Source organism: Silene latifolia, chromosome 8 (genome assembly GCF_048544455.1).
Source record: "Silene latifolia isolate original U9 population chromosome 8, ASM4854445v1, whole genome shotgun sequence".
NCBI lineage: Eukaryota > Viridiplantae > Streptophyta > Magnoliopsida > Caryophyllales > Caryophyllaceae > Silene > Silene latifolia.
The window spans coordinates 28,525,356-28,537,933 of record NC_133533.1 but is presented as its reverse complement, the minus strand read 5'-3'; the positions used below and the strand labels follow the sequence as shown (position 1 = coordinate 28,537,933).

The 12,578-nt window shown below is 33.1% G+C and overlaps 1 protein-coding gene across 1 annotated transcript; it reads left to right on the top strand.

Moving 5' to 3' along the window:
- The first annotated feature begins 1,844 nt into the window (after positions 1-1,844).
- On the top strand, positions 1,845-4,944 carry LOC141594244 (uncharacterized). Its single transcript, XM_074414383.1, has 2 exons — positions 1,845-2,083; positions 2,178-4,944. Exon 2 carries the CDS (start codon positions 2,302-2,304, stop codon positions 4,900-4,902), a length of 2,601 nt encoding a protein of 866 aa, XP_074270484.1. The 5' UTR covers positions 1,845-2,083; positions 2,178-2,301; the 3' UTR covers positions 4,903-4,944.
- Positions 4,945-12,578: the final 7,634 nt, after the last annotated feature.

The following is a 12,578-nucleotide window of genomic DNA, read 5'->3' as shown; positions in this document are numbered from 1 at the left end:
CTCTCTTCTCTCTCTTCCATCTTCATCAAAAAGGATGAGATTTTAATCTAAATTGTTCATATAAATTACTAAGATTACTAGAAGTAGTATATGAGTATTAGTAATAGATTTTAAGGTAAACTACATTGCAAACATCTAGTACATGTTTATTTGTGGGTTTAAGGGATTGTCTTGGGTGCAACTAATTGGAGGGCTTCTAATTTGAAGTCAAGAATGTTCATCCATTAATGGAAAGCTCAAGAACTAACAAGAAGGAGATCTTGTTAGTGCCCTATATGACCGAAATCATTATGGTGAGAAAATGTTATCTTATCTTCTTTTATTAATGTTTGCATGCATAAAATCCATGTTTAATTTTATGACAAATTAGTTTAAACATATATGAGTATGTTAGTATGTATATAGATCTACTTTTCCTTCATTCAGTTAGGCTACGAAGGATTTTACGGACTAAATCCTCGGATTGAAAACTCCTACCTAAAATCTTAAGGTCATTGACAATACTAGAAAAACGTGAAGACAAACTATTAATTGACTCATCTCGTTCCATATTGAACATCTCATATTGTTGCATGAGAAGATCAATACGGTATTTCTTGACTTGTGACGTTCCCTCATAAGCAAGGCTTAGGGTGTCCCAAATCTCTTTGGCCGAAGCACATCCAGATATACGATTAATCTCTTGGTCACCGATCCCATATTGAAGAATGGACATGGCCTTAGAGTTTTTCTCAATTTTCCTATAATCGGCCTCAACGTATTTATCCTCACTTTTCAAGGTACTAGTGCCATCAGCATTAGTCACTTCGATTTTGAGGGGACCCTTTTGAATGATCAACCAACATTCATAGTCCGCACTTTTAACATAATGCTTCATGCGATGTTTTCACCAGGCATAATTTTCTCCCTTGAAAATGGGATACTTAGTATGTTTTGAATCGTCCATAACTATAGGATCAACTATTTGGATTTAACCAATATCAATCAAGAGCACGAGGCTCTGATACCAATTGAAGAGTTAAGAACGATTAACACCTAAGAGGGGGAGGGGGTGAATTAGGTGTACCTTTTAAAATTTTATCCTTAACTTGGTTAATTAATTAACTTAAGTAAAGAATATTGAAGTACAAGCCTTGAGAAACTTAATTAAATGTAAGTTCACAAGAAGGTACAACAGTTCTATGTCACAAGATAGGTGATCGTGACACGTAACTTGATTAGGTACATGCGAGAAATAGCAAAGTGGAAGAACGTAAAAGTAAATGAACAAACAAACGACATTTTAAAAATTGGTTCAGCCTCTACTCCGAGGCCTACGTCCAACCTTTATTTTATTGCTTGTTTAGAAATTTACTCAAACTACTAAACCCCTTACAATGAAAATAACTCGCCAACCTACTCCGGTTGCACTCAAATTTAAAGCTATTCTGCTTCAAGAGTTTATGGGTTCTATCTCAAGGTGTTACAGAATCTTGAATCTCAAGAGTTCACTAAATGAACATGGAGATTACAATGAAGATCTAACACGAGAATCATGGAACAAACTCACTATGTCACAGTACAGCGAACTGATACTTGGAGGTTTTACAGCTTTTTCGAAAACAATTTTGAAGACTTAAAATCAGAAAAACGTTTTGTAAACACTTGAAGAACAAAGCCAGGCCCGTCTAACTATGGGCGCACTATGTGCATTTGCACTGGGCCTCAAATTTTTGGGGCCCAAACTTGGTTATACTAATTCAGAGAAAAAAAAAAAAAAAAAAAAAAAAAAAAAAAAAAAAAGAGTAAAGTTGGGAATTGAAGGAGCCGTGTAAAGAGATATACTCCACATTCCAATTACTGCTAAATCAATTCCTAAATCTAATCCTTCCCCAAATACAATTATTTTCCTTCCCAAAAATATTCAATCAACTCTTTAATCTTCAACCAACGTTTCTTTTTTCTAATTATTTAAGTATGATTATTCCAAATCAATTATTCACAAATCATTCAAGTTTTCAATTGAAACAATTAGAATCAAAACTTTGTCAGTTTCAATTGTTGGCAAAAATCCCAGATTTACAGTTGAATTCAAACGAAATAGGTAATATACTAATATTTCTTCTTAATTTTGATGAATTTTAATTAATTCAATCAATCAATCATAATGTTAATGATTATGAATAATGCATTTGCAGGTAAGTTGGTGTCGGAGATCAGTCGGGCAGCCGTGACGCCGAATAGTTCTAAGTTCTGCCGTTCTGGAATCCGGCATCAGGTTGTTTCTTTTCATCACATATCTCTATTTCTAATTCTAATATCATGTTACCTATAATAAGAAAATTTGATTCTGGATCCGAAAAACGGAAGAAAAAGAAGCGAATAGAACAGTTAGTTCAGTCCCAAAAAGGTGCACTTGATAAATTTTTCACCAAAGGGTCTACTTCTAATAGTGAAAATATTAATGATAGTGAAGGTGTTGTTGAGAGTGAAATTGCTGTAACTTTTTATAATCATGATTCCTCTGACAACAACGATAATAAAATTGACGATGAGGATAACAATGTCAATAATGATGATAATTTAGATATGAATGAAAATGATGGTGATGAGGACAACGATGGTTTTGTTGTAGGAGGAGAAAAAAATGATGTCGAAAATGGTAGTCAATCTAGTCACATGAATAATATTTTTGATGTGTTTGACCCGAGAAATTGGGATTCACTTAATTCTGATATGATTAAAATTTTAGCCAAAAAAGGTCCTAAAAGAGATTTATCTATTGAAAAAGGACCTAAAGGCGAATTGGGTAGGAGATTTAAATCAACATGTTATACAAGAGTTTTACCAAATGGAGAAAAGTGCGATAGAGATTGGCTTTTCTATTCAAAAGAGCTTGATAAAGTATTTTGCTTTTGTTGTAAAATATTTAGAAAAGGTAATCCTAAAAGTCAATTAGCTAACAATGGTCTTCAAGATTGGTCTCATATTTGTGTTAGACTTAGACAACATGAAATGGGCATTGAACACATCGTTAATATGAATGCTTGGTATGATTTGCGTGAACGGATTGAAAAGAGTCAAACAATTGATAAAAAGACAAATAGTGCATTAGATAAAGAGAAAGAACATTGGAAAAAAGTGTTGGAAAGAATAATATTTGTTGTGGTGTATTTAGCAACACATAACTTGGCTTTTCGTGGTAGTAATGGAAAGTTATATCAAAAAAGCAATGGAAATTTTTTAGGATTAATTGAAATGTTAGCGAGGTTTGACCCCATAATTCAGGAGCATGTGCATCGTATAACCAATGACACTATTCATAGTCATTATCTTGGTCATAACATTCAAAATGAGTTAATACTTCTTGTTGCATCTGCTATTAAATCTGAAATTATTAAAAGTGTGAAAGAAGCAAAATATTTTTCAGTGATACTAGATTGCACTCCGGATGTTAGTCACCAAGAGCAAATGTCCTTGATTTTGAGATATATTGATGTGTCTTCAAGTTGTGTTTGCATTAAGGAATCATTTTTAGGATTTTTGAGTGTAAATGACACAACTGGACAAGGACTTTTTGATGTTTTATTAAATGAATTAAAATCTTTAGATCTTGATGTGAATGATGTGAGAGGACAAAGTTATGATAATGGATCAAATATAAAAGGCAAAAATCAGGGGGTACAAAAAAGACTTTTAGATGTGAATCCTCGAGCTTTCTTTACTCCTTGTGCTTCTCATAGTCTTAATTTAACATTATGTGATATGGCAAATAGTTGTGGTAAAGCTAAAGACTTTTTTGGAGTAATACAACGAATATATACTATTTTTGCAAATTCTAATAAAAGATGGGAAATATTGAAGAATAATGTAACAAAATATACATTAAAGCAATTTTCATCTACTCGTTGGGAAAGTCGTGTCGATAGTGTCAAAGCAATTAGGTTTCAAATTGCAGAGGTATGTGATGCTTTGCTTCAAGTAGGAGAAACGGATAATGATGGTAAAATTAGAAGTGAAGCTAAATCCTTGGCCATGAATGAACTTGGTGACTTTGAGTTTTTGGTAGCACTTGTTATTTGGTATGAAATATTGCATAGAATTAATTTTGTTAGTAAACAATTGCAATCAAAAAATATGATTCTTGATGTGGCAATTGATGATATTAAAAAGTTGGTTTTATTTTTTGAAGATTATAGGGAATCTGGATTTAATGATGCCGTTAATATCGCTAGGGAAATTGCAATTGAATTAGATGTTGATCCTGTATTTCCAAAGAAGCGTGTTAGTCGAAGAAAAAAACATTTTGACGAGAATCAAAATGACACATCCGAACTAGTTTCCCAAACTAGTGAAGAGTCTTTTAGAGTTAACTACTTCTTATTTGTTGTTGATCAAGCTATTGGTTCACTCACAAAGAGATTTGAGCAATATGAAGAATATCAAAATGTTTTTGGCTTTTTGTTCTCTTCTAGTAAGTTGAACTCATTAGATAATGCTAAATTAAAGTCTTGTTGTGACAATCTTCAAATAGCACTTACAAGTGGTGAACAATGTGATATTGATGGGAATGAATTGTTCATGGAATTAAAGTTGCTTAAAGATTTATTGCCTGATGAAGAGATGGAGGCTATTGATATTTTGAAATTTTTGAAGCGTAAATCGTATTTTCCTAATGCATTTGTTGTGTATCGAATATTATTGACTATTCCTGTGACGGTTGCATCTGCAGAAAGAAGCTTTTCCAAGTTAAAGTTGCTGAAATCTTACATGCGGTCTACAATGTTGCAAGAGAGGCTTAACGGATTAGCAATAATTGCCATAGAAGATGATTTCTTAGAAAAAGTAGATTATGATTGTTTGATAGAGGAATTCGCTTCAAGAAAAACTACGCGAAAGAGTCGCTTTTCAAATAATTTGTAGCTTGCATTAATATTTTATATAAACGTTATTTGATTTTTTAAATTTTAGGCCTCATTTTTTTTCTTTTGCACCGGGCCTCCACTTTTCTTGAGACGGCCCTGAACAAAGCTTTAAATGCACAAATGATTTGCAAGGTTTTTACAATAAATGCTTTGGAAGTCTTGAGAAATAAATGTGACTAAGACACTCTATTTATAGTGGATTTAGTCTTAGGTAAGTACAACTTAGAAAGATTAAATCCAATATTAAAATGATAGCTTTGAGTGATGGTAAGTGTTAGACTATAAGCTTGGGGCTTAAGAAATCAGAAAACTTAAGCTACTACACTCAACATGTGACAATTTACCAAAATGGCAAAAAGTTTTTCTTACTTTCCAAGTTTGACAAGTCTTCTTTGCCATTTTATTAAAAAGTGTTTGCACAAATCTAAAGACTTAGTCAAGTGGGTTTGTGACTCCAAAATTTCAGATTATTTTCAAGCTTTGAAAATTCAAATGTTTAAGGTTTAGAGTTTGCAAAGTTTTGACACTTAAAAACATTTGGACGAAATTCCTCCTCCGTATGATAGTACCAGAAACCACAGTACAGCGTACTGTTGCATGGTTTTGCCATTACTTGACTTTAAATGAGAATGTTACACTTACTCTTACATTTTTCGACTAAGGCTTGGAAAATATCATTGTTTTGAATTCCTTGATTAGCTTGATCATCTTGAATCATTGTTGAAAGTCAATTTGATTGCTTCAATCACTAATCATTTCAACTAAGAGCAAATAATCAAATAACAAAGGGACTTGGCATCATCAACACAATGTGTTCTAACACGTACTTTGTATTATTGATAATATTGTGTCTTGATATGAATACATGACACCGTATTTATAACCTTAACCCTAGATTTGAATACTAACTTATTTGCAAAACAGTAATATAATACTCGCATAACTTATATGGTAAGATATATGGTATATTCTAATATACCATATCTCTTATTCCTTCCTAATACAACTGGTTGTATAGTCTATAAATTGAGATAAGACCACACTGACATTGTACTAATATTGTGCCCTTTTCCTTGTCATTCGCTGAGGTAGTGAGGTACGTACCGCAAAGCCTTCATTTACTCAAGTTCTTCACCATACTGCGTTGTCCAACAATTTGAATATTTGATCATTGTTTTGTTATGAAAAATTAAGCAAGAAAATTGAAAATAAGGCATATGAACAATTCTTATTGCGGGAAACATATATTGAATTAAAAAATAATACAAATGACGGCATAGATATGGAATACTAAAGTAATAAAACTGAATTTTGCTAAAACTCCAAAATCGAAAATTAGAACTCACCTCTGAAAATGTGAAAAGTGGTGTTAGCCTTGAATGACAAAGATGAACCATATTAGAATGATTAGAATCTAAGGAAATCCAAATCAAAATCAAAATTATTTAGATAGTCAATTTGTTATATATAAATACTTCCCCTATCAATATAAGACGTTTTCTAGCCCCGTATTTATTACGAGAAGATGAATTAGGAGGAAAATAATTACGAGAAGATGAATTAGGAGGAAAATAAAAAGGCATTGATTCATTAGAGCAGACAAAGTAGGCGAAAAGGACGATGGGAAGATGGAATGCGGTGACGATAAATGAATTTGAGCGGTTTGGTTCATGAGTTAATTCTCCGTATATGAAAAGTTAAGTTTTTTTTTTTTTTCTATTTTTCCTTGTATTTTGGCAAAGCAATAGATGGAAATTTTTAAGGTAGACCACGTGGCACATTTTTGGAGTCAAATCATGAAGAAATAGATACTCAAAGTTATCCTTTTTATATTATTTTATAGATGTGTACTCCTCTTTGAATGTGGCTTTATCATGAGAATTTGAAATTTGAAATCTCGATTTTCATTCTTTAATTGGCATCTTAACATATGTCCGTTGAGCATATGTTAGAAAAACTCGTATTAAAAAGAAATAACAGATATGGTATGGTATATTAAAATATACCATATAAAATAGGCAAATTTAACAAAAATAACCCAACGTTTGTTAAGTATTCCGAAAATAACCCAATCTTTTGATTTTAACAAGAATAATCCAACGTTTGCTTTTATGTTACAGAAATATCCCGACATCTTACTTATATTTCGTAAATGATAATTTAATCAATCTATTAACTTATTGGCCATATATTTGCAAAAGTAATTATATAAAATTACGAAAAAATAATTTATGAACAATTTTAAAACATAGAAAAAAATTGAAAAAAATTTCTGGTATTGTTCAAAATCCTAAAAGGCATAAATTATATGGTTTAAAAAATTATTTATTTCCTCAAATTTTGGGTTTAAAAATTCAAAAATATATCTCTCATCACTACTTCCACTAATTTAAATCTATCTTATTTCTTTTCAAAAAATTATACTCCTATATTTGTTTTATTAATTAGTTTTCCATTTACAAACTAAGAAAATTATAAATTTTCTTGTTTTTTATTATGAATTTTTTATATATATGATATCACAAAATAGACTTTAAAGATTTATGAAACTATTTTACAAAATATCATTTATCAATATTTGGTAGAAATTTGTTTAGGTGAGATTTCGGGATATTTTTGTGACAAAAATACAAAGGTTGAATTATTAATGTTTAAGTTAAAAGGTCGGGTTATTTTTGGAAGACTGATCAAAGGTTGGGTTATTTTTGTTAAATTCGCCTATAAAATACTCTCTCTGTCCCGGTAATTTGTTGTGCTTTTCTATTTTGAGGTGTCTTAATCATTTGTTGTCCTTTCTATTTTAGGATTGCATTTAATGAACAATTTGATCATTCACACTCAATTTTATCCACATGTCATTTAGTAATTTGTCCTCTTCTCTTTCCTTGGTCTTTGTGCCAAAACCAAAGAATAAGAAATGACCGGAACGGAGGGAGTACTAATATTATCTCATCTGACTCCATATAAGAGTAATGATTTATATAGTCTTTTCGTTTGCTGGGCCGTACTTGCTTCCAACCGTTTACCTTTCAGGTATCTTGGATCCCCTTTTATCGTAGGATGCTTTGGTGTGTAAGTTACTCATTCACGAGATTAAACTGATGTCAAAAACTTTACGTAATTTATCAAGCAACCCCTAGTTCTCAAAATAAGAGAGTTAACTAAATCGATCGAAACATTAATTTGTAGTCGGAAATAATTCAAAAGACACAATAATGGATTATTTCATGGGAATAATCCATCCCATGGGTGCCCTGCAAATAACACTCCGTCCTATCAGTAATTTCAATTAAATCCATCCTATCCACCATTCTTCCCATAACAATCTCAGAAGACGGGCAACCTGAACGACAGGTCACCTTTGTTATTTTTAGATTAAAAACACTAAAGTATGTTCAATACACTTTAAACAGGCCAAAAATACTTCGTAATTCTTTTGATGGCAAATACAGTCCACACTCCACAATTCTGCATTGCGCTTTTTCCAACAACAAGAGCAAAGGTAGTTAACAACTAAATACAGTAACTGATTTCTTTTAAATATAGTAAAACACCCAAATCAAACATAAACAAACAACTCTTGCACACACAGAAAATTACACACACATATACTATCTTTCTCAGTTTAAATTTTGGAGAATTAATGGTGGAAAGTGGAGAAAACCCTAGCAACGTCGAACAGTCGGAAATGAAAACAAACGACCCCACAATTGCACTTTGCACTGTCGATTTCCGAACCCACCGCTCCAATCCCTGAAACTTCCAACGTTCCCGTCGCCCAAGTCGACAACTAACTGCAGTTTTCCGAGGAGTTGATGGTGAAAGGCACCAAAGCTCTAAAAGACGATTTTCCCCATCAATTTGAAAAGAAAAGGGGAGTTGAAAAAAAAAAGCGCAGAAGAAGAATAAGGAGAAGGAGAATCAAGAGAACAAAAAGGAGAATACAAATGTTGAAGAAAGAGAGAGGAGATGTACAAAAATGAAGGAAATCAATTGAAAATATGTAAATGAAGAGGAAAGAGAATGTAACCTAGTATAACCGGTCATAATTTTTAGCGAGTTTATTATGGGAAGAATGATGAATAGGATGGATTTAATTGGAATTACTAATAGGATGTAGTGTTATTTGCAGGGCACCCATACGATGGATTATTCCCATGAAATAATCCTAATTTAAAAACATACCATGAAATAATTCAAAAGAGAGAATATAAAAAAAAAAAATACGATGTTTATATCACAAACATAACACTAGTAGTTCTACTAAATGTAATAAAATTGTGAGAGTAACAATAAATTAAATTAGTAGCCGATTAACTAACTAACACGAATTCTAAAATATAAGACCACTGCCTAGCTTACAACAATATCGTTATAAGCCATTCAGCGGTCTTATAGAGATGAATCGGTTAATTCGGACCGGACCCAGTAGAAGAAGAGGGGGTGTCTTGAGAAGCAATGTCGGACTTGCTAGTAGTTCCCTTGCTCTTCCTGAAATATTCAACGGTGCGACCTCTAAAATCGGGGACATTAAAGTTTTGAGCTACAAAGATTCCCCACATAGTTCCTGCTGCAAATATTAATCCTGCTCTCAAAATACTCATATTATCCATCTTTTTTAAGGCACAAGCAATAATAAGGAAGAATGGAAGATTATGGAATTGCTAAAGGTTGTTTTCGATCCTTGGGTTTTCGGTTTTAGCACAATTGATAGATGATATTTATAGTATGAATGTATGATTATGTATTTTAGGTTAATACGTTGTCTTGTAACCCAAGAAATTGGTGCAAATTTTAACGTGATTATGCTTGTGTTTTCCCCTCCCCCAAGACTCGCATTGCTTAGCTACTTGGTTTGGTTGTCCTAAATAAGAATATTGATGCCGATCTATTTGTTTTATCAAGTCTTAGAAGACAAGAAATCCGTCTAAATTTCCCCCTATAGTTTACTATAATGACTACTGATCATTAATGTTTACTATAGTAGACCTGTCAAACGGGTCGTCGGAATCAGGTCATACAGATCGGGATAGAATACGAGTCAAGACGAAGACAAGTCGGGTCGGGTCAAATACGGGTTAGTGTTAGAATACAAATAAAAAAACGTTTACGCCTTATTTAACCATTTTCAGCCGACCTGTCAAACAGGCCGGGTTGGATTTTTACCTTAATTATAAATTAACGGTTCATCATGGGTCGTGGGTTAATACTTGCTTTCTGGTCCTTGATCCTGTAAAGCTGGGTCGGGTCATGATTTAATAGGTCTATTATTTAATCATAAAAATTAAACAAACTTGTACAACCAGAATATGAACGATTTTCCAAAATAGGCGATTTTCCATAATTAATCATCATAATGGGCCGAGTCTCAAATTAATTGTCGAAAATGGGTCCAGGCTTGGTATTGACGAAGCTAATATGAGGGGTCAAGTCGCCATGCGGGTGGCGACTTGTGGCGAAGTCATATTTGCACAAAGAAGGGAGTTTCCAAGAAGAAGACCATCAGACCAAAACGCCAAGGGGTTGGCGACTTTGAGCTCGATGGCGACTTAGATACAAACCTAGCTTCGGGTATGACGTTGACCCATTTTGGGTAATTAATTTGAGATTCGACCCATTTCGTTAAATAATTTGTGAAAATCGCCTATTTTAGAAAAAAAAATCCCAGATAAGCCTATTTATTTGAAGACAATAATTTCGGCATATATATCACACTTGCATCTTGGTTGCCTAGTACTCTAGTGGTTATAGTCATCAGTAGTGGGACTACGGGGTCGGGGCTAGTACGGAGTAAGGACGTCCGCTCCTATTGGCATAGTGGCGGATGGAAAATTTAAAGTTTTTAGTCTAAGGTTGGTGGGCACAGGCCTCACTGAACCGACTCGCGACTCCCATAATAAACCGATTCATTATCTTCCCTAGGCAGAAGGGCCAACTGTTGAGTGAGTTGGTAATGGTGGTTCGAGCAGGATTTGGCAATTTAAGAGCACGGGACGCTGAGATCTCAAAAAGAATGTGACCCGCGGGGGTGTGAATAATCTAAGAGAGATCGATAGTCGAGGTCTAGCCAAATTAGGAATAAAAGTGTTTTTATTCTGATTTATTAAGTTTTGATTATGTTCGATTGTAAACCGCGTAATGATTTCTATATGTCGTCTTTTCTTGTGGGACGTACTTGCTTCTAACCATTCAACTTTCGATTGTAAACCGCGTAATGATTTATATGTCAAGTCTTTTATTTTGGGACATACTTGCTTCTAAACCATTCAACTTTCAGGTATCTTGGGACAAATAATCCTATATATATATATATATATATATATATATATATATATATATATATATATATATATATATATATATATATATCAAACCCACCAATATCCCCTTTTATTATAGGACGACATGATACAATTTTATACGTTGTTTATAGGTGTTCCAAGATAGGTCCGGTGAAGAAGACTTCGTCATAAAAACAGAAATATATTGCTTTGGTGCGTGACTGCGTGTGTTAGTTTCTCATTAACGACTTTATCTATCGAGCAACTCCTAATTCTCAAAATAGAGAATTAAATAAATCAATCGAAACATTAATTCGTAGTTAAAAATAATTCAAAAGACGTAACGTTAACATTAGCAAATTAAATATCATGTAATAAAATTGTGAAATTAACAATAAATCAAATTAGTAGCCGATTAACTAACACACACATTCTAAGATATAAGACCACCGCATAGCTTACAACAATATCGTTATACACCATTCAACGGTCTTATAAAGATGAATCAATTATTTCGAACCAGACCCATAGAAGAAGAGGGGATGTCTTGAGAAGCAACGTCGGACTTGAGAGTAGTTGTTCCCTTGCTCTTCCTGAAGTATTCACCGGCGCAACCTCTAAAATTGGGGACATTAAAGTTTTGAGCTATATATATTCCGCCAATAGCTCCGCACATAGTTCCTGCTGCGAATAGTAATCCTCCTTTCAAAATTGTAAAACCCATTTTTTTTATTATAAGGAAGATATATAATTAATGGGATTGTTAAAGGTTGTTTTCGATCCTTAGGTTTTTCGGTTTTGGCACAATTGATAGATGATCGAGAGCATGTATTTATAGTTCAATTAATAAGTTGTCTTGTAACACAAGAAAAATTATGGCAATTTTAACGTGATTAACCTTGTGTTTCCCCTTCCTCAAGACTCGCATAAATAAATGATTAAGACAAAGGAAATATATACGATGCCTATTTGTTTTATTAATTTAATAAAGTCTTGGTTGACAAGAAATCCGTCTGAATTTTATCATATACTTTATTTATTAATCACTTATATTATATATTATCATTGTTTACGGATCAAAATCAAACAATAATTGAACTCGTACAACCGGATAACGGGATAAGTCTAGGTCGTATTTGAGTCCTATCCTAAGATAATACGGGATTGTACGTGTCTAATTTATGAGACCTATAACCAACTTATTGACCCATCAAGTTTGGACCAAGGTCCAGTTCTTTTGGACCAGCCTAAAGCCTACGTGGGTTGAGTCTACTACGTTTAATGTTGATGAGATCAGGATTCACTGAGCCGACTCCCCATAATAACCCGGCTCATTGCCTTCCCTACGCAGAACGGCAACATAGACATATACGGAGTATAACATATATACAAG